Source organism: Falco cherrug, chromosome 8 (genome assembly GCF_023634085.1).
Source record: "Falco cherrug isolate bFalChe1 chromosome 8, bFalChe1.pri, whole genome shotgun sequence".
NCBI lineage: Eukaryota > Metazoa > Chordata > Aves > Falconiformes > Falconidae > Falco > Falco cherrug.
The window spans coordinates 21311450-21334555 of NC_073704.1; the positions used below are offsets into that span (position 1 = coordinate 21311450).

Genomic DNA, 23106 nt, shown 5'->3' on the forward strand with positions numbered 1-23106 from the left:
CTTAGGACCTTGTTTTCTGCTCATCAGACTCTTCCACAATATTCTCAGAGGTAACATGTCACCTTATAATTTTAGTATTTGGAATTTTCTATAAAAATACAATCACGAAGTAATGAAAGACCAATGTATCACACAATAATGTAACATATAAATGTCAAATTATTCCTCAGACAAGTATAGCTTTTATGGATATCACGATGCCCTACCTATAAGCATAGGCAGAATCTGGTCTTTTGAAGTAGTTTGGTCACATTGCTGTAACTGCATTTCACACTCCTATTAAGAAATAAACAATATTGTGCTCTGAAATTTGTGTACCTGCTGTCAAATTATTCATCATTAAGACTGTATTAAGCATGTTCCTTTAATTACTTCAAGCACTTCATTTTAAATAACTACAATTCTTTTAATTCCTTTGGCTTTTGTTTCACAAACACAATCAACTCTGAGCTTTACTGTCCTATCACACATACTTGTATTTCTTTACTGTTCCAAAAACCAGCATAGGCTACTTGATATATCAGTATCATGTCAGTACCAATGCAGATGGCAAAATCACAAGAGTTGGTAAAGCCAGCTGCAATACAAAAGGCTATGTTAGTATCTGAATGTTATCTCCAAAATATAATGACCCCTCAACAGTTCTTACCTGTTCAGATTGATGAAAACTACCTGTAGTACAGCAAGTGCTCCACAGTGTATACAATAAAGTGAAGGTACAAATATTTTGGCTCCTCTACCTCATATGACTGGTCCACAGTCACACTATCTATTGAAGTGAAACATTTTCTCTTGACATGACCATTAAATGAGTACTCAAGCTCAACTACATTCCACTCCTGGCTATTTAAAATTAATTAATAAGCATAAAAAAATTTCATGAAATTTCATTTAATTCTCCATTTTCATGGGTTAGAAAATAAAATAACCATTTCTTATCACCAACTGCTTTTAAAACAGGTGCCTTCTACTGCTTTCAGGAGAGCAACATTTGACTGATACAGACATGAGAGGTGAACATGGTTCAGTTTCTGTTAGGATCATCTGTCAGTGTAACTTAGAAAATTGCTTTTTATTTATCACCTCTCTGTAATAACTGGATTGTAAAGAGAAAGAACCTGAAACACAAGGTCTTTGCAACATGATCTGAAATCCTTGCTTTACACTGCTATATGCACCCACCTTTTCCAGACTACAATGTACAGTCTTCATCTTCTTTTTACCACACGACTTTTCATAGCCATTACTTTTCTTTTCAAAATTTCAAATCACTGCTACCTTAAGAGATAGTAATGAGGTGATGTAACGTTTCTCACAAGGTAACATCATCTGACGAATTTATGGACCTACTTTACTTTAAAAACCTTAGGTGTAATGGTATTTGAGAATCTTTTACTTTGTAATATTTTGCCAAAACAGACACCCCTAAGTAGCAGCAGCAGATGGAAGAGGTTAAAATATCAACTCCCAGATTACCAGCTTTGCTAGGCCACCTTCCCTTCATAATTTAGACCCTTCTGTTGGAGATTTGAAAATATATTCTAGACAGATGACATGTTAACAGAATCATTTCATGGTTCAGTGTCTTCGCAGTATGATTTATCTCTGTCTCAAGGCACTGGAGGTCCCTTTTCAGGAGATTTATGAGTTAGATCCAAGAATTGATTTTGATGAGGGAGAATGTCTGCATCATTGCAAAACAGAACATTAACATTTGCTCTAAGATAATGCCTCCTTCTCATTAGCAGTTTTAAGAATGTCTCATGCATGCGGTATTACAGCTGTTTCCAAGACACTGCACATTCATGCAATAAAATGTTCATGAATGAAAGAGATTTTTTAAATAGCATTAGTCCATGAACTCGTATACCCTCCTCTTCCAAATGCACATAATACTTACAGAAATAAAGTCCAGAAGGCTAGTGTATAATGAAACATCTGACTTAAAATTTAACTGGTATTTTCTTTTTCACTCCACTTTTGCTGTCAGATATTTGCTGCAGACACTACATTTTCTGTAGGACAAAAATGATAAACCACTGGAAGATGCTTAAGCATCTGACCCACAGCTCAGACCATATTATCAAAAGTATGAAGTTAATACTTGTACACCCTAAAACCCAGTGTTTTCAAAAGTGCTCTGCATCCAGCATCTCCTGTTGTAAAGCACTGGTCAGATTTCCAGGGGAGTGCAGCACAGTGAGATCACCCATTTCTCACATCTGACTTGAGACATTTGGTGAATTCTGAGAGTTCACCTGCCCTCTGGAAATCAGCTATTTTGTTGAGATAAATTCAATCTCTAATCACATTTTATGTTGCTTGACTAATGAAAGGAAACTTTCTACAGTTCTGTTCAAACAGAGACTTCTGGTAGCTGCAAGACAGAATTCTAGATGTGACAAACAGTGTCAATGCGTCTGATTCAGGGCAAGGATCAACAGTGTTGGATCACCAGTGCACACATGGCACCCACTCCACACTGCAGGCAGTTTGTAGTTACAGTTTAAAACACGCAAAAAACAGAGGACAAGAAGCAACACATCCATTTGCAGTCTTTCAGCTAACACTATTCATCTAACAGAAGCACTTATGGACCTTTCACTAGAATCTTCATAATAAAATTCTTACCCTGGACAAAATAGGGGGAGAAAACTGCAAATAAGAAAGGATAAATCATGTTCTTTATTCCTAAAAGCACAGCAATTGGACAAGAGAGTTGCTGCTCGTGTTCAGGAGATGGAGAAGACAAAGAGACAAAGAGATACAATTGAGGTCTTGTTATCCATAATGTCCTGTTAAGGACTGTCTTCAAACAAAACACTTTTATCAGACAGGATCCTGATCAGAGACAGAGAGAATGTTCAAGGCAACTGGAATGTTTTATTGTGAGATTATGTTGTTTTCCATCAATGTCCTCCATAGAGGGGAATGTAAAGTATTTCAAATAGAAATTATGAAAATAGATCTGGATTTAAATGAGCATAAGATGCCTCCTCTTCCCACAATGCCATATGACCCAAACATCTTGGGGTCCATGATGTATCCACAGACATGCTCCTTCACAGACCTCTGAGCCATTCAGCCTGGAACTTAGCCCATCCCTGCTTCAAGTTACATAATTCAGACATGGGCCCGTGTTAGCTGGAGATGGTAAGTTTAACTGAAGTCTAAGGTTTGGGAATAAAGTTCTCATTCCACCAGAGAGCTTCCTGTGGACTGAAATTTTGACTGTGCTTTGCGGAGTATTTAATTTTCTAAAACACTGTCACTCATCCCTTCCATAGTTACAACTGGAAAGTATAGAGATATGTAATTTCTTACCTATTGGAAGAACATTAGGCTTTGTAACTCGTAACATAATACCTTATTTGCTTCTTGTTTAGAGAACACAAACAGTGTAGGATGTTTGGCTACTGTTAGCTTTTCCTATTTTCCTGCTTAAATTAGCACATGAAAACAGTGAAAACCTAATCCTTGACTTGAGTTCTATGCAAGAAGACATCTCCAAAGATCTTGGGCGTATGTAACTGCAGTAACTGTTAGTACAAAATCATTCATTCAATGGTTGAGTCAAACCCTATAAAGTCAAAGTAAAGTCTCACTGATTTCAATTATATTCATTTAAGACTAAGGCCTAACTCCACAACTCACTAAGTTGAAACTCAGTGCTAAGGCTCATGGCACAGTTACTGGCTGTCTTTAGAAAAAAAGCCAATGACTAAATTGACACAGAAACTTAAGTACTTTATTCCCTGCTTGAGAATGGAAGAATTCTGTGGAAACACACACACAGACTTCTGCATCTAGCTTTGGCAATTTTGCCATTACTAATGTTTTTAAGTATATTCAAGAGAACAGATTATTTGGTGCTTGATAACAAAACTTGAAAACTATTGCAGAGTTTTCTGCTAATGTAAAGAAATCAGCAGCATGCAAAACAGACCAGTCTATCATCCAGAAGGGAGTATAAATAGAAAGATATGGATCAACTGTAGTCAAGAATGTAAGGGAAAAAGGCAATAATTCCTGGTAACTCTCTGCCTGAGTGATGTCCAAGTGTTGTTAACTGTGAATAGCGATTTCACCTCTTCTTCTCCAAACTAACATCAAATCAGCCCAGTCAACAAAAATTATCCTGGGAAAACACATACAGAAATCAGATATATGCAGTAAATCAACAGCCCATTAAATTTACTGCTCGTTATTTGCAGTAGCTTTTTACACTTCCAGATATGGTGCTTGACCATAAGGTACCACAGCCACACCACCATCACTGTGCAACACGCTTTGGTGTCATTTGGTATTAGTGCATTTAGTTCATTTAACAGTAGCTGGAATCTGATTTGCCAGTTTCACATCAAACCATAAGAAATCACAGCTGAAAGAGGAGCTGTTATCAACAAATGAAATTGTTTATGTCTCTGTCTGAAATTAGAGAATGGCTGGAGGTATATAAGGTTATATTGCTTCCCAACCCAGGTCTTGAAACTACCTCCAGAATCCCAGAATTAGAAGTGTGTGACTCAGTATTCAGCTCTGTTGCACTCCAATATTAATGTGGTTTGAATGGCGCATTGAAGTTGTGACCTAATTTTGGAAACTACTAACCTGCTGCTAGAGGACATTTTCCAGGTGAAAGCAAAACCTAGCTGAACAAGTTCTTTCCCACTATACCCCTCAGGAGCAGTAAGCTCCAGACTTCATTTGAGAGCAGTGCTGCCACCATTCGTGACCTGAGGGCAGTTAGCTGAGCGAGCCCTTCCTCATCTCACTAGATGCGCAGAATTACATCTTGATTTCAACGATGGTTGGAACGGAGCCCACAGTAAGTGAAGCTCAGGCACGCAGCCTCCTACAGAAAGCAGGAGGTGGCAGGCACTAGCAGTTACCACCCCTCAGCTGCATGAATATACTGCCTCTCAGTCACCCCACCCTAAGCTAAGCTGTTTGACTGCAGGTATCAGCAGAGCAATTTTAAGACATGAAGATCCCTGTGCACAGCCCAAATGCCTCTGGAGACATGACAAGTGCTAGTCTCAGTTAAGAAACTTGTTTAGTTCAGAGTCTGTAGTCTCAACTGAGCCAAAAACTAGGGCTGAGTGCTTTGGCTCAAATGCACAATGGATGCAGAGAAAGCCTTGGGCAAGAAACTGAGAAGCAATAATGAAAAAGAAAGAAAAAGGAAAGGAAACAGGAAGGTTCATTTTCTTTTGATTGGATCTTACAATGAAGTTAAGTCATGTTAAGAGGGGAAATAGGGATTGACTGTACCTTTCCTCTTCTCTTAAGGCAGCTATGGGTTACCAAATAAAGGTAGCGAGTGGCACACAAAAAGAGAGTTCTTCCCATAAAATATAGCTACCCTGTAGGTTTCTTTGTTAAAGTGGGTGAGAATTTGTATTGGATAAATTCAGAGATGATACTCAAGGACACTAACTACCTAAAAATGACCAAATAGCTTAACATTTGCATTCATAACTTCAGACACAGATATTATCATGAAAGCAAAAAGTGTAAAGATGCCAGATCTCTGAGCTCAGAGGATTTTGGATTGAACAGTCTCAGAAGGTGAGCTACAATGCTTCTGTATGTCGCTGCTTAAGCACTCAACAGCCAGTGCTTGCAAGAAATACTTTCAACCTGAGAAAAGCCTCAGTGCTCATGTTGAAAACACTGTTTAAAATGTGTGAATTGCAGCACAGATATTGGGAACTGTACTAAGATTACTTCTAAACAATGCACCTTTTGGTCATATTTACTATCCCTCTGAATTGACTTCAAAAAAGTAACAGGAGAGAAGCTCTAGCTCCTATACCCCAGGCCCTTATGCCATCCAGCACTCATCATAGTCTACTTTATCTAATGTGAATGCATAGTTACCAGTAGCAGAGTTATAACTCATAAAATGCAAAGCAGAGGAAAATCTTTTGACTTAAAAATTGCTACCATTCTATTCAGTAAATACACCCATTATTTAATTCATTAGATAGCAAAACAAAGGTGAATTATCTGTGTCATGCAGAGATGCGACAGCAAATAGGGAAAGATAAACTACAGATAGAAATCAAAGCCTCTACGTGCCCTATTCTATGGATCTACCTATTGTTTCCTGTTACTTTTGGTATGACTTCTGTCCTTTTAAACTGTTCTGAATGTTGATAAAATTTATAGACATTGCTTTAGTAATCTGCCCCTCTTGCTGCCTTAATTGCTGTCGTTGCCAGGACCTGTTTTACACTTGTGCAAAGGCAACAAGATGAACCTCTGCTTCAATATGAACAATTTTGGAAACTGTGGTGGCAGTTCACATCCGAGCTGGGTAGGAGGAGATAACTGTATGATGCAGAACCCAGCACAACTTCATCTGCATATAAATAGACTTAATCAGAAATGCAAATTGCAATCAGAAGAAATTTTAAAAGCCTATGATAACTGTGCAGATAACAAAAGGTCAAACACTTGTATTGCTGAAGGTTTTAAACTGTTATCAGTCACTGGCAATTCTTTATGAGCAAGATATGGAAAAGACAAGTATATGCCAGTCTAATCAATGACAGACAAATTCTTTCTATATTTCTTCTATTATTACAACTGTTCTGTTGTTAAACTCTACTTTACACTGTCAATCTCAACTTATTCAGGAAAACTCAAAAAAATCAAACCAAAAATAGAGAGCATGAAATAATACAGCTGATTTACATAACTATACATAGAGGGAAATTCTATCCCTTTTTCATATCCACGTATGGCAATTCAAATCTTCACATTTTAACATCCTTGGGTAAATGAAAAAATAAATTATGACTACAGTTTGCTGCAACTGCTTTATAGCACTGTCAAACCTGTGTGGTTTTCTTCCACAGTAAAACAAGCCTAAGACTCTTGGAATAACATTTTAAAATGTTATCCAACAGTTACAGATGTTGGCTTCTTCCTCTTTTGAAACAAATGCTTTCATCAATAGTAGCTAAGAAAAGTACTTTTGAAGGGAGGTGCCTTGATATTATATGATTTTATGTTCTAAAATAAGAATACTATAAATACATAAGTCTTTATCATTTCAAGGCATTCTAAATATAAATTATAGTAGAAGTCAGGTTGAAAAAAAAGTAGTCTTTAATATTACAGCTTTGTAATGTCTTTTCCTATAAGACGTTCTTACAATTTGAAGTACATACATTTACCAAGTATTTCTCCTTTGTATAGATTGCCTTTGAACAAACTAGTGAGTGAAGAGAGCCATCTAGTGCCATACCTTGGAATTTTAAAAAGGGTTTTCACCGGATGCATGTCAAATAAAGGAGGGTCTCCATCCCCCAGTTCAATAGCTGTTATTCCCAAGGACCATACGTCACATCGAGCATCATACGAGTAGTCATACTGTTGTTCACAAGCAATGACCTATCAGAAAAAAGAAAACAACGTTTTAACCTAATGTACAACTCACGCCATCCTAGTGTGACATGAAGGTACTTTTTTGAATCATGTCTAAAATCCTATGTAGTTTTCAAATTAATCTCTTTGCCTGTATATCCCAGTTAGGAAAAACCCCACAAAATTGTAACAGTAAATTAAAACTTCGTTTAGATTTGCTTTCTTTAAAAACAATCTCCCTCTTTTTAAAACTACATTAACCTTCATGGGATGCCTCAAATAATCTATACAAAGAACATCACTCTACTAAATTCTGTTTTTCAAAGCACTTCTTACAGAAACCTATTACAACAGCAGAGAACCCTATTGATGTTATTCTTATTAACTTCTATAAGTATTCATGAGGATAGGCTGATTTGCACAGCTATTTTTTAGATAAGAATATTCCATCAGTCATTTCTGCCAATATATTTTTTAAGTTTGTCTCTACTAGATTTGAATAGTTTAAAAAAACCCTTCATTAACATACTACATACCTTGTCTAAGAAAAACTGACGTTAACAGAATCTCTCCTTGGACATCAGAACTGTTCTGCATCACAAACTTGATGCACATTTCCAGCTAACCCACCCTTGGCATCCTAATCATAGGCTAACTATTCATATAAACTGGAAACATTTCTGCACCTAAATGTGAGATTCAAACTAAAGTTTAAATTTAGCCCTTCTCCTTGCAAAGGGATGAGACAAAAATCGCAGCTTCACTGCCTTTTATTCTACCATGTTTTAGAATCCTGTCTCAAGTTTCTTTTCGCAAATCTCATCAATTAGACCAACTGCTTTTAAAATTTGTCAGATCCCCACATACTGCTAGTATCGGATGATTTTTCTCCTAGCTTTAAGTGTTGTTACAAATTTGTTCTTAAGATAAACAGAACTTCTGACAGCAAGGGTGGCTGTATCTATGTTCTAGCAGAGATTTATTTTATTATTTTTTTTTTTACTTCTGTATTATTTCTGAGTTCTTGTGTTGGGGCTTCAGTCTGGGACAATGCTTTGCAGAGATGCCAACATGCAAGTCAGCACCCCAGGTAGCTGCTAGCAAAGAGCCACTCACAGCCTGCTGTAAAGAAAACTTTCCTGGAGAAGGTGCTGATTCCAACTTAACCTCTTGGCTACTTTCTCCATAAGCTGCACCTAACAGAGGCGTTCCCACCTCTGGCAGAGATTCTATCCAACAGGCCCATACAGCCTGTCCCTCTCTTACTCTAGGACTCACAACCCCATCATACAGCACTCTTCATCTATTTTATCAGAAATCAGGGGTGTTAAACATATTAGTTAAAATACCACCTTTCTTTTTTCTTGGCAGTAAACTTGGACATTAGTTAATTCCTTTGCTGTATACTAATAGTTCAGTTCTTTTCCTAGAGCAAATCAGTCCGGAAAAATTAAGACCTTTCCTGAATTTTCTATCAATGTTTTGACAAGTATTGAGATCTTCCCCCTTCCTTCTCAGTTTTTTTTCAGGCTAGTATGCCAAAGAAATTTTTTTTCATACTCTATACTGATGGTGGTATTTCCCCTTTATTGCTATATGTCAAAGAATCTTTGGCTAGAGTATTAGACTAGTGTTTCCCAACTATTGTCTGAGGAACACTGATCTGTAAGACACAATGAAATGGTCAGCAAAAAGTCTGCAAACCATCCGAGTAAAACATGCATACACATTCCCCTACACATCAACTATCAAATAAACAGAATAGGGAAAAATGAAAGTAAGCACTGCAAAAGAGGGTTCAGGGATTTTTTTTCTTCAGCTTGAAGAGACAGAGCTTTGTTAGCTAATACAGTGTTGTATTCATATTGTCACATGAAGATCGTTTTCCCATCTCCCTTCTCTTCAACAGAATGTCTCAAATAAAAGCTCTGAAATCATTCTTAAAAGCCTTCATTAGAGCCTTGATCTCATCCCAGAGATCTCTCTTACTTTTGAAAAAGATGTTTTACTATGCAGTAGATAGGATTCTACGCAACTCAAGCAGAGTACTTTAAACCACCCCCCTTATTTCAGAGGCCTATATGATCATTTCATTTTCTTATACTGTGCTTCAGAGAAAAGGAAAGAAATTAAATTTGATGTAAAAACTTGTGAGAAAGTCAGTGTGGAGATCCATCAGACATATTTAAATAATACATTCTAAAGAGGTCATACTTGGTGTTGGCTGGAACTTCATTGCAGTTTTGCTCAGAGATTGAAAGGGAAGCTTCTATTACTCCATTATTTTTGTTTCTTTATATAGTCCTCCAATTAATCTGTATACCTAAGGGCACTTCCTCAAAAAAGCAAAAAAAACCCCAACAAAAATCCCCAAAAAACAACCCCCCCAAAAAATTCATGCAACTCAGCTTTCAGGGCCATGACTCAGAAGTTGTAACTTATCCATATATGACAAATAAAATGTGCTGTGTTCTCCTTCCTTTTTTAACACATGAAAATACTTACCTGCTTGGTTGAAAAGCTGCTATAGCCCAGCTCCTGGAAATGCCTACCTCAGAAGTTGCCTGGCTCTCATCAGTGTGCTGAGCCCTTTGCAAATACTAGTCTATTTTTCTCAACCTCTATGATGCAGAGGAATATATTTTCATTTTCAAGGGAAGGAAAAGAAGGACCTGCTCAAAGTCACACTGGACTTCATCAGCAGTGCCATAAACATAGCTGGTCTCCCACATTTAAAGACATCACTACTTTTTCCTCTATAAGCACATAACAGTTGCTTCTAATGACAAGCTGACAGCAACACGTGCTGTGCATCTCAGTCCTAGAAAGTTTAACAACCTACACTAAAATACTATAAGCATCTGAGTGTTCAGTGCTCATAGTGGATGGGAAAAAGAAAGTATGTTGCAACAGCCGTTTTAAAAAAAGAAAAAATGTCTTTGAAGTTTTCTCAGCTTCACAATGTATTACCTACCAAAGATAAAGGATTGTATATTGCATTTTTGTACATCTTCTGCTCCCCCACTAACAGCTACATCTCCAGTAAATATGGTACATGGTAATAAAATGACACTGTGGCAAAATAATGGCACTTTAACCAAGGGGAATTAAACACTACCAGAATCTACTCCGTTCTAATATCAGAGTCTGCAGTGATTCTTTTAGAAAAATATTCCCCTTAATCTGCATTCTCTTTGTTTATAAAAATTCAGCCAGCGGACCATGCAACCCAGGTATTTTAGACAGTTAGCTTGACTATAATGAGATCAGCCTCACAGAAAACATAGAAAATGAACTGCTCTTCCAATACCTAGTATGCAACATGTATATAGATTTAATGATCACTTTGGTTTGAAACAACTTTTTGATTTCTGTGGGATTTATTATTAGAATCTTACCAACCTATGCACCGCTAAGAGAAACACAAATGCTACTAATTTTAATTTTTAAAGCAATAATCAAATTTTACAGCTTTTTCCTTGATGAAAGGTGCACATTGGCAGTTTGCATTATATGTTGGCTAGCAGACAACACTCAATCTTGAAATCTGAAGAGGAAAGAGTTCTCCCAGTCGTAGTTTACAAGCTAAGTCCTTGGGAATGCCCCAGTTCTGTTTTGCCTTTAAAACTATTGCAACTCCCTGCAGAAGAAAAACCTCTAAAAGCCAAATAAAAAAGGGAAAATGCCACTGACTAATCTTTTATTATGTTCCTGTCTCTATCAGGAACTCAGAGATAATTTTGGAAACACCTGTCCTTTTCAGTCCAAGTTCTGGAGCTGAGAGTGCCCAGTGGGGCATGAAGACAGAGAGCCCAGAAGAAATGATCTGAAACTGAAGAAAATGCTACTTCCTTTCACTACCTTGTCCAAAAGCATCATCACATCTGTACCTATTTTATATCCAGCAAAATCCTCTCCTGCTTCTACAAGCAAAAATGAAAAGGTAGCTTGCTTTGCTGCAAACACTACATTCATGCCAAAGCTTCAGGGGGTGATGTAGTTAATCTTGAGATTTGCCAGTAAACACCATGGGAATAAGCACCAAGTCCTTCACTTCGGCATGGGCTGGTTATGTGCACACAGTGGCCCAGGCTACAAAGGAGACAGGCTGCCACCTTTTGTATTAGTTGTAATTTCATCACAATTTCATGCCCAGCCGTACTGCCGTAGCATGGAAAGCATCTAAACCCCACACGGAGAAACAGACAGTATGATAGTAGTTGTCAACACTAATTGTGCTGACGGTCACACTGGGACAGGGTGAGGTGGGGGAGAATTCACTGGTCTGGCAAAGGCAGCGCATAAACAAATCAGTCACACTAACTGGAGGGAATTTCAAGAAGCCAGTGATCAGGCATTCTGTGTGATTTATCACTTCTACACACAAAACTCCAAAGAGATACACAAGACTTTATATTCAAGGATACAATTCTACTTGTTCTGTAATCAATGCAAAGATTTCTTGGAAATTCAGCAAGCCCATAAGTAGATCATAGGTGGATTTAAAAGAAGAAAAAGAGGCAATACAGAGAACTACCTGTTATTTGTACAGTGGTCATAATGACTTGCTCACGGAGAGGAAGCTATACATATGTTTAGCTGAAGAAAAACACATCAACCCCCTTTAAGTTTAACCAGAATTATTACAAGTGAACTCACTTTCATTTTGCCTCAGTATATACGGTGCACGTACAAAGTACAGCTGCAAGCATACACAAAACCAATAATAGCAGTACAGATGTGCTACCTGGAGACGACTGCTACACAATTAGCGCTGGTGACCCACCCGCAGAAAGGAGTCTGGAATTAAAAAGGTTGATGCTCCTGAAGAAAGGCGGTGCTGCACTCAGCTGACGTACCTTACTAAGCAGCTTATGAGGTGTGCGAGCACAATGCTGAAAAGCACTGCGTATGTAAAATGAATGTGGCACAAAATTGTTATCCTTGCTACAAGGAGAAAAAAATATTAGAAATGCAAGTCAAAATAAACCAACTGAACTTCTGTGCTCCATCTGCCACTATATAACCCAACTCAATTTATCTACACAGGAAATGTAATATTAAATATTCTTCTAATTCCTGTGCATTGGGGTGGGGGGGAAGTCTTTCATGACAGCATTTAGCAGCACTGGGGATACTGAATTATCCAAACCAAAGTGACACTTATCTCTCTCTCTCCCTCCCTTACTTCTTTCCCTCTCTCCCTCCCCTCAAGCACATTCACATAATTTAAAAAAGAGCAAATTTGTGATTGAAATTGGTTCCATATTCTCCCATTTTCTTATTTGTATTTCAGTTCCTTATTTATTAACATCATAGAAATTTTTCCATGCTGTTTCTGAAAATTAGTATATTGTTAGAAATGTTGCCTAAATAAAAAGTAATGGTATTTTAAATAATTCTTATGAGTGATTATCACAGTTAATGTTTATTGATTGAAAATTAATTATGTCAAGTATTAAATTGTGTTTTAACAGCTGTGAGTAATCAATTTTTATTTTTAAACTCACCCAGGTGATCCTGACACCATTAAACTGCTCTGTCAGCAGGCTACATTTGTAGGGAACCATACTTTTTATTAGACCAAATGATACAGTGAGGAAAAACAGATAAGCTTTCGAGCACACAAATCTATTTTGCTTTATACTGTGAGATCATCACAGCTTCAACGTCATTGACACATTTTGTCTCTGACCCACAGATTTACTCCCGAGCAACAAAGATAGACACTACACAACTCACACAGATTTGTAAAAGGTGTTTCACAAAGCAACTGAAAATTCAGAGGCAACTCCAGCCTCACAAGTAAATACATTTCATGTAGGGATCTTGCTGTAGATCAGTGTGGTACTGAAATTATTTTCTCTGCTGGTTTTGGTTTTTTTGTTTTGCTTTGTTTTTTTTAATCTTTAAATGCCCTACATGGAAGTTTTACAACCTCTCCATAGCTGTTGTTTAAGTTAGAACAAAACAGAAGCATCTGCAGTCCTGCCACATCCCTTCACAAGATTATGGTCATGTTATCAAGGTTACTGGCAAGTTCCCTGAGGTTCCATCCAGCTGCCATGTCCTTTTCACCCCCCCCCTGCCATGCTAGCCCATAAGGAGGTCAGTTCTCCTGGAGGCAAAGGAGGTGGTGATGAATTCTGCCAGGCCCAGCTCTACAGGGAGAGCTTGCTGGTGCTGTCCTGCTGCATACTCTGCCTCGTCTGTGTGTCATCTCCTTTAAAGAAACCTATGTATTCCAATTCCACTTTCTGAATTCTACTGCTTTCCTTCTGGACTTTAAGCAAATTTATCATAACTTCTTGCTACTGCAGCTTGTTAAAGCTTGGGTTTGAGAGCCACAGAAAATCAAGAAAGTGGGAGAGAAAAAAAACCCCAGGGCAGAAACTGCCATTTCTTTTCTTTCTTTATTAAATTCTTAAAGACCTATGTTCCCCAAAAGATAATTTTGTTTAAATCAGGCCAGTCAATTCTCAGAAGGTGACATCTCACAACTATAGCATTTTAGTCACACATAGCCATTCAGAGACATAATTCTATCCCACGTTCTCCCAGTGACCTGCTGTAAGTCTTTAAGCAAGTCATTTCACTTCCTGTGTCCCTCAGTTCTTCCACAGTCTTGCCCTATCTATTTAGAGCAATGGTTCCCACCACTTCTCCCCTTGCCTTCCCATACTTACACTATAGTAGTGCCTCTCCAGCATGGCCACACCTATTTACCACATGTACCACAGGACTGCACTCAGACCCAGCACTGCATTTCAAGAGGACAGCTAATATTCCCTCAAAATAATTTCTAACACACCGTGGTGTTCCACTACTATAACTACTGAAAGCAGGATGTTGATTTCAAAATGTATGCCAAGTAGGCAATTCCTTTACACCATAGGCTCAGTACACTATCATAAATATAGTAATGTCAAACAAGCAATTGTTCAAATCAAAATGTAATAAAAATATATGTTATGAATGATTTAATGCTACCATTCTTTTTTACCATTTATTTATAGCATTGATTGTTTTTACCCACTAGATGGGTGGGATTTTCCAGTATTTCACTAGTAACTAATCATTATGCCAGATAAACATAAATTCTGTGAAAGCAGCAGAAGTTTTCTCTATTCCCATTTGTCAAGTTCCTTGCAAGGACAATCAGTTATTTTTTTGTAAGTTGGTTTTCAATCTTATCTCATTCACTAGGTAAAAAACCCAACCTGTAATACGAGCTAATTCAGTAATCTATCTTACCATTAGCTGTACGAGTATAGTTATTATACCTTCATGGAAGATGTTACAAGGAAATATTTTTTAAATTTTCCTATTAGAGAAGATGCATAGAATCTAATGTATCTTTATCACAAAATATGCATACTGTTTCACTGTACAACTGGTTTTAAATGTATTTTATTAAGAATAACTTTACATACATTCTTGAAATCTATACCCTATTTATACTAAGTGGATTCCTACAGTTCATTATAAAGCAGCATTTACAAAATGCCATGCTTAGTTGGCATTTAAAAGTATAGTGAAAATGTGCATATCAGAAGAGCTAATTTTAGCTAGTACGGAATTAAAGTGAAGAGACCTAGAGCTATTAAGAAGATGCTGACCTTGAGTCCCATGATGTAAGCAAAAGGCTGACAAATAAGCTAGGTTAAAGCGTGACAAAACAAGAATATATTGAATAGTTTCAGTGGGATATATCACTGTACTTGTTTATAGAGTTAATTAAAAACATAAGCCCAGGTTAGTGATGCTATCTTTTCCACACTGTTTTTCCAAGTCAGCAATTAACTACACATTAAATATATTTACTATTAAATGGATTTCTTGGTAAATTTTTCAGGTCTCCTACAACAGAGAGAGGTAAATAAGAGAAATCAGCCCTAATCTACCAAAAGATACTCTGTTGACCCCCTTCTAAGGCCTGAATACAGCCCTTACTGTAATGAATACTGACTTCAGTGGAAAAGCTGCTATGAGTCTTTGCAAAATTAGATTTTCCCCTTTATATATTTTTCAACTACATTAATGCAGATTACTTTTTGGTTGCTTTTTCTTTAGATTAAGTAGAGACACAGTTTTGTACTGAAACAATGCAGATACTCATTGTTTCAGGATTAGTCTCATTGCACACACATATGATCAGATTGAAAGTTTAAAAAAATAGAAAGGAACATTAGAAAAAGAAAACCAATTTAAACTAGTCACTTATTGTTCTAACACTTCAGAAATTTATTCTGATGTTCATATGTACCGAATTTTATCCCAGGAAGTATGCCTCGATTCAGCAGGGGGAAGGAGAACAATCTGTTGTCTCTGGGGCAGTCTTACTGATCATTACTTCATCTTGGAAGGATGATAACAAATATCCAAAATACAGAGCTGGCACATCTTTAAATAATACTGTGACATCTGAAATCCTTCTGAAATCAATAGCAAAACAGAGCCAAGATTTTACCTCTGGTTAACTCACATGATACTTTTACCAATGTCTCAGCCTTTCCTACTGTCATGTGTCATATTTCAACATGTAATTCTTCAAAGGATCAAAAGTTTTAATTATGTTCCTTTTAAAACCTAAGTTTGCATGCACCATTGTCATTTTTTAGCAGTTATCAGTAAAATATAACAGCATACTCCCTGTGGTTTTAAATTATCTTCAGTATTTCTCCAGTTCTTTCTGACTTCAGGTATCTTTTTCTATTTCTGTTCTTAAAACTAGTTCTGGGCCAAAGACAACACATTCAGATTCTAAAAGCTTGTTTCAAGAGTCAAGCTTCCAGCTAGATCATGATAATGTTTGGGAAAAAGGAAAACTGCAATTCTGCTTGAACTAGACTTTGCTCGGTTCTGCACTGAAGGCTGAACACAAGACGCGTTAAGGTTTAGAACTAGAGAAGTAAAGACAGTTCAGTTGAAAAGTTTCAAAACCAATTCCTCCTGCTAGCTTTCAACACAATTTATTGCAGCATGATAGAAGCAGATTTTAGGTAACTTCAGTGTTTGGCAACAGGCAACTTTAAACATCCTCCATACTTAAACTATCTTGCCTTATTTATCTCTTTTTTTGGCATGCCAGTATTCAGTGTTGCAGTTTCTGCATGTCTATGTTTGTATGAGACAATACTCATTAGGTTAAACAGTAATGACTGATGTTCAGTGAGTCTACACTGCTCTCAAACTGACTCATCCTTGCTAAGTTCCTCCATTGCTTCCACACAGCCTAGTTTTTCCCTGTATTATCATTCTTCAGCAAAATTTTTGCAATTTACATGCTCTGCTCAAAACAAATGCTCAAGGGCAAATCCTTTTGATTTGTCCTGTTGCTGCTAAACAAGCCTCACAGTCATCAGAAAAAAAAAAAAAAAAAAAAGCCCTGTAAGATATTCAAGTCATTCAAAGCTGCTGGTTTTCATGCTACTGGTAAGAACACTGAACTAACAGAACACCTTACATCATCCTCCCTCACTGCTGTTTCCCTGTGAACTTTTGCTATTGCAAGTGCCATGCCATATAATTCCTTTGATATATTTTTCAAACTTCACCATAAAATACAATGGTTTTCCTTCTTATGCAGACTGTTCCTGATCTAGGCTGATCTAGTGATTCTAGTTCCCAGCATATTTGTCTCCTGCTTATATTCAGTTATTCCTATCTGTCAGCTTGAATAATCTTGCATCATTCTTCTCCAGGTTTTATTTTCCCAGAAATTCCTGGAAAATATTCCCTGTCAGCTTCGTTTGACAAGATTCATTTCTCTGAAGCACTGCTGTAGTCTCTTCCTCCAAGCCAAGCTTTTTCATCTCCCCTCTCCATTCCCCCTTCAGATTAAAGCCATCTTTCTCACCCTTTGATAAGATGAGGTCCTATGATTGCCTTATGCATTGACTGAGGCTGCTATGTTTCACACACAGATAGTAAAAGTCCAATTTAAATAAAAAATTTAAAAAAATCAAAAATCCTAGTCTTCACGATTTCTATTTCTCTTATTAGTAACAATTCATTCCTGTTCTGTTATTTTATGGTATTTTTGGGTCTGACATAGATTCTATGCTATCAAAACCTTTAGGCAGCAAGCTTTTTTGCTACTGTTAAATGCTTTTCTAGTTGTTACTGGTCTCACCACAGTTGCATCTAGACACTGTTCCTAATAAGCTGTTACCCAAGCAGAGTTTTTAAGCTTATTGCAGTCCTGATGTTTCCTCTTTCTATAAAAATTTGGCTGAACATTTTAAAAATAGAAAGATCTCCCCAGAAGTAAGGTAAATTGCACCTTGCAAGTTTGTTGAAATATGTCATTCATATGATCATGAAGAAAGCAACTCTAGTGACTTGAGCATGAATGTTATGCAACTTGTCATTTAAAAGCCATTTCAACAACAGCATAATGGGCATCTGAGCATCTCACTGCTGTTTTGCAGATTGGTACATCTATGAAGCCTGATCACCGTGGCTCACACAGGCATGCAAGTGTGATATGAGTTACTATGCTTATGGTACTGGGTTGGTTATTTTGACAAATCTTTTCAAAAAAGGAAGCATTCAAAGCTAGCTCTATTTCTGTTCTGATGTGCTATGCACATAACATATCTCGGTTACACGCATGTTGTATTTTCAGGTCAAAATTTTTCAGATCAAAACCTGCTTATTTCTTTGGCTTTTTATCTTGAGAATGAGTAATTTCAAGCATGATGGGAAAAGAAATTTTGTGCAATTACTGCCTTTGATGGCAATTATTCAGATAAAACAGTAGTGTAAAAATAACTTCTAATAATCAGAGTTCAATAAAATATTTCATAGTATGTCCATTATTGCCTAGAGGAGTATTTTATAAAGGTTTCAGAATGTCTCCAACCAAGGTGATTCCATAAATAATGCTTGCACAGTGGTTTCTAAGGTATCTTGTGTCTCCTTTGTGACGTAAACTGGTTGTTATGGAGATGGTAAAGTATCAACCATTCTTTGTGAGACTGTGCAAGATCAATTTTGGATCCGTTACAGCAGCTTCTTTTCCCTGCTCAGCTATAATCAGCCTTCCTTAGCAACAGAAACAGATATATAAAAAGTATAAAATGTTTTAAACCAAATGTTTGAATGACTTTTAATGTTTGACATACAGAAAGAGATCTGTGTGCATCTGTAACAGATGCAAAATCCTTCCCAAATTCCTCAAAATTTGAGTAAGTCTAATGGTCTTCAACATAAATGAGGCTGCTACTGTTATGAATGTTTAGCAACTTACAAACAAACAACTCCTTTTTCATTCCCTATTTTTAAATTTCATGATCTATACCTTACAAAAGTACTTTCTGTTTCTTAAAGTGGGGAGGGCAAATATTTTAACATCTTTCACCCCAAAATTAGGGAAAGTACGTAAGGGACAGTTCAACAGTGTGTTAAAACTTTCTAGACCTTCACGAAATAGAAGGAAAAGGGTTCTGTCTGGAGAGTAGTATGTAAAATATGTTCTAAGACACCTGGCTAGGCCACCTGTAGATTATTTTTCTCCATTTTTAATCTATGCTCGGTCATGTGCCTAAGTGTGTAGGTCCCCAGTCAATGATAAAGTTTAAAGAACACATCGCTGGGTCAGGGTTTTGCAGAGTCCCATTGCAAGACAGGAATGCAGGAATTCCTGCTTCTCCTCTCAGTTTGTATTTAGAGGCACAGACAGGCACACCAAAACATACAGTATTTCATTGGAAAGTCATAAAATTTTCAAGGAAACCCTCAGTTATTTGAAGATTATCTGTACTTTTATGGAAACATCACAGAGACGAAAATAATGAAGATTATTAGAAATCCATTTTGTATATTCTAATATTACATTCATTTTACTGAACTAGATATAAAGTAGAAACACAGCCACAGGGGAGGGAAGAAAAGAGAGCCTTTTCTCCCACTATGTGGAAGTGGCAACAAAATGTACATTGCGACGAATGGAGATGACCCAGATAGGAACATTTGCCTACCTCAGGTGCCATCCAAAAGGGTGTTCCCACTGAGGTGTTTCTACGCAGCCGTGTGCTGGTAAGCTGGGCTGAAACACCTGCAATAAAACAGATCCAAAAAACTTGGCTTCAAATTCATTCTGTCATCTCATTGGTTTATTTCAAGTATCTGGAAAACAAACCCCAAGCCTGGGAGTACAGCAGCAGAATGCCTGGCCAAAGTAGGTGCAGCATTTGTACTGAATGCTTTGATTCATTTCAGCTTGCTGTTTTCATTCAGAATTGCTGAGAGGTTTTTTGTGAACAACTTTCAGAGTGAAACACTTTCATTCAAACTCGAAAATTCAATTGGCACCTAAATATGATAGACTTCTGCTGTCTTCATGAGTACAAACAGGAACTATTCAAATTATGACTTGACTTCAAACCTTCTGCTTCAGAAATTTACTCCCTGAACAGCACTGGCAGGAAACTTGGTCACTAGAGTATTTGCAGAGGCTCCTGTTCAACAAAACATTTATGCACTTGCTTAAACCTTTCTCTACTGAGAAAAGCAGGAAGCTCAAGCTCGTGCTGTGGCTTGTACTTAGGGAATTAAGCGCATGCTTAAAACAAAGCTTGTGATTCAGTGCTTCGCTGATTGGGGCTGGACTACTGAAGCACTGCTGAAAAAAGGAAGAAAGAACTAGAGTGAAATCAAACAACATTAACAAATCAGAATGAACTTTCATTGCAAATCTTCTCCTGTGCTCTGGTCAACATATAATTGAATTGTACAGTTCAGGAGCATTTCTAAAAGTTGACATAAACCCAATATTGATTTAAAAACCTATTTCACCTTAACATTGTTTAAAACCAAAAACCACAGCACTCTGTTCCTATGGCATTGCCCAGAGACAAAAACAAAAACAGGCAGAAACATGTAATACACAATGCCTGATGCCAATAAATAAGAAATCAGGACTCACGATTTGTAAGTTAAATAATTTAATTGCTGGCTCCAACATTCAATTCTGTACTTTTCATTTGTCAGTGTGATTGCAAGTCTTCAGTGATTTCCTGAGTACTGCTGTGAAACAGTTAATGGCTAGGACCTACAGCAAGCCTCTGTGCATTTAACTTTGATCTCTCTTCAGCTAGCTGAATTTGTAGCTGCTACCTACGGACACTCCCAAACAGTGCAGAATACCGAAGAGCTGAGAGAGGGAGTCAGCAGGAGACTGAGCGAGCACGACTGTAAATGAATTATAAGTTGTGGACATTTTGGGTCGACTTACATTGTTACCAACATTTATTTAAATATATCATACTGTCGAGAGCAGTTGAGGGAAGAAATGTGTGTTACATTGAAAAAGCAAGCTCTACAGTCATGCAATAAAGGAAAAAAAAAAGCCTCAATTAAGGCTAATTGTGTAATCTTCTCTGTGACCCAATATCCATATGTACAGCCCTGAATATTAAGTAATTTTTTTTTCTTCAAGATTCTGTCTCATTCTGTGGATAGAATGGATAGCATTCACTGAATAGGTAGTCACTTAATATTTTTTTAATCTCCATCAATGTGAGTTCTAGTTACTTATTTAGTATACCCAATCCTATACTAAATTTAAAATTTTTATTTTCCTTTTGACATGTTTCCTTCCCTCCTCATCAAACAATAAATCTCCTTAACATTCCTGCAAAATGGGAGAGGATTATTAGTTCCAGGGATTAACCTAAAAATAACCAAAGCATCCACTGGTTTTGGGTACTTAATCTGAGATCTTTCAGTTTTCAGACACTCCACATGCCTCAAGTAGAGCTGTAATAGATCTCAGCTGCAGTTCAAAAACACTTAGCTCTTCTGCAAAGGAGGACAAGATGTTTCAGAGTGGCTCTTGGGAAAATGAGGAACAGAGTGGACAGCTTAAAAATTTTGGTTCAAGTGACCTCCTAATATCACAGAGAAACACTGGCAGAAGCAAGAATAGTCTCCAATTTGATGCCATTCAACTGTCTGAACTGCAAGTCCCTTCTCCTCAACTCACATTTCTTACTACCTATCTTCCACTTTCTGCAACAAGACAAACAGTTCTACAAAAAATATCACCTGTCATCAGACCTAATTTATTCCCAGAGTCCCTTCCATGCCTACAGCAGTGGGCTAGAGGGGAAAAATAGCAACTTAATGAAAGCTTGCTGCCTAATGCTTCTTTAGTCAGGAAACCCACAGATATGTGGGCATTTCTTGGTGCTTCCTAACGGTTAAGTGTCAGGAAACACTTGAGATGTAACTCATGTCTTTTTCTGAGGTAGTCATATTTGTTGTGATTTTCCAGCATCACTGTTGAACTTAAAAGGAAAAAAAACCCCACCCTAAAACTTAAATGTGGAATCAGAGAGAACCATGGGACACCACAAAGGCTGGGATTCCCTGTTTCCTTGAATGTGCCCCTTAGCATTGCAGCACACTGATCTGCCCATGGAAGCCAGAGGTCTAAACCTAGCTTCTGCTGCAGCTAAGGCCTTTGATACATCTCATGAAAACATTTGACTTTGGGGGAGAAAAGCCAACATTTTGCAGAATGGAGTAGTTACAAACAAAGATCATACTGCCAAAATTCCCCCAAATGAGAAGGGATCTTCTTCTCTTGTACTAGGTCAGGGACTCACTTGAAGTTTTGCTTTAGGCCATATGTTTCTCCCAGCACTATTTTAATTGTTGCCTTCACCATTCAACATAATGAATTTCTGTCCCTAGAAGATACTGAAGTATCTCATTTCCCAACTTACTTTAGCATCTTCAATAGATTTTTATGTTAAATTTATAATACCATGACAATTAGAGTATTAAATTTCCTTTCCAGTGCATAAATTTAATATTTTTTGATATTTTTTTTATTACTATTTGCAGAGTTTTTTGGCAAACCATTTTACACTACTCTCATTTTGTGAACATTTTTCTCTACCTTCATGCACTGCTAAACAAATATCTGTTATTCACACAACCCTATTCTCAATGACAATTACCATATGCATTATACGGATTCCTTAATAAATCATATAACTAATAATCTGTTTGTTGCCTTTAATAAAACTGTCTATTCCATTGCATACGTATCTGACGGACTTTCATTTCTTATTTTTCTAAGTGCATGTTTAAATGGGAAAAAATTTGCTGAAGTGAGTAGTGGCAGCAATTCTATTGCCAAGTCCCTTTCTATCTACTTGTATCTCTCTCTGCCTGCCTCTCTTTCTCTCTCTCCTGTTTCTTGTGATGTTTCCAGACTGGCAACACTCAAATCTAACAGCAATAATAACAAATTAAATGGATGTTGGGTTTTGGACCCATGGGACCATTTTACCTTCTGCTCAGATGGGAAAAAATATGCTTAAGGCTAGCAGAAGCCATTTATGAGAGAAGAATGTTTCCTTTTCATATGCAAAGGACAGAGTATCTAAATTTAAATTAGGACAAATGCCCTGAAACTGACATACCTTGTGAAATGTAAAAGAGCTTTGTAAATAAAATGGTACCTTCAGAATTATTTTTAATATTTAAATTACTACGTTTAAGCTTTTAAGTTAAAAGTCTCTTACTGATTTTCGATTAGAATTTTTAGTCTTGCTGTATCAGGTTTCTTCTCCATTTTTCGTTCTTAAAATATTCCGAGTATCCTTTTGAAAAAGTGTCTCACTATAGCATTCTGCCTTCCCAGGGGAAAGTAAATTGATGCCTTTGGCTAAACTGCATGTATCAGGAAAACAAATGGGAAGTGGTCATTAC

General features: G+C 37.1%; 1 protein-coding gene across 12 annotated transcripts in view; it reads right to left on the reverse strand.

The window, feature by feature from the left end:
• Positions 1–23106, reverse strand: part of MYO3B (myosin IIIB) — a 207588-nt gene that overhangs the window by 151353 nt on the left and 33129 nt on the right. For all 12 annotated transcript variants that reach the window (XR_003561591.2, XR_008733663.1, XR_008733661.1 and 9 more), the window contains 2 exons: positions 19362–19438; positions 7259–7404 (listed from right to left, as the gene is read on the reverse strand). Coding sequence is in view for 8 of the 12 variants with exons in the window: in XM_027810755.2 (XP_027666556.2) it covers positions 7259–7404; positions 19362–19438 (223 nt within the window). In the remaining 4 variants the exon portion in view is untranslated. The remainder of the gene's footprint in view (positions 1–7258; positions 7405–19361; positions 19439–23106) is intronic.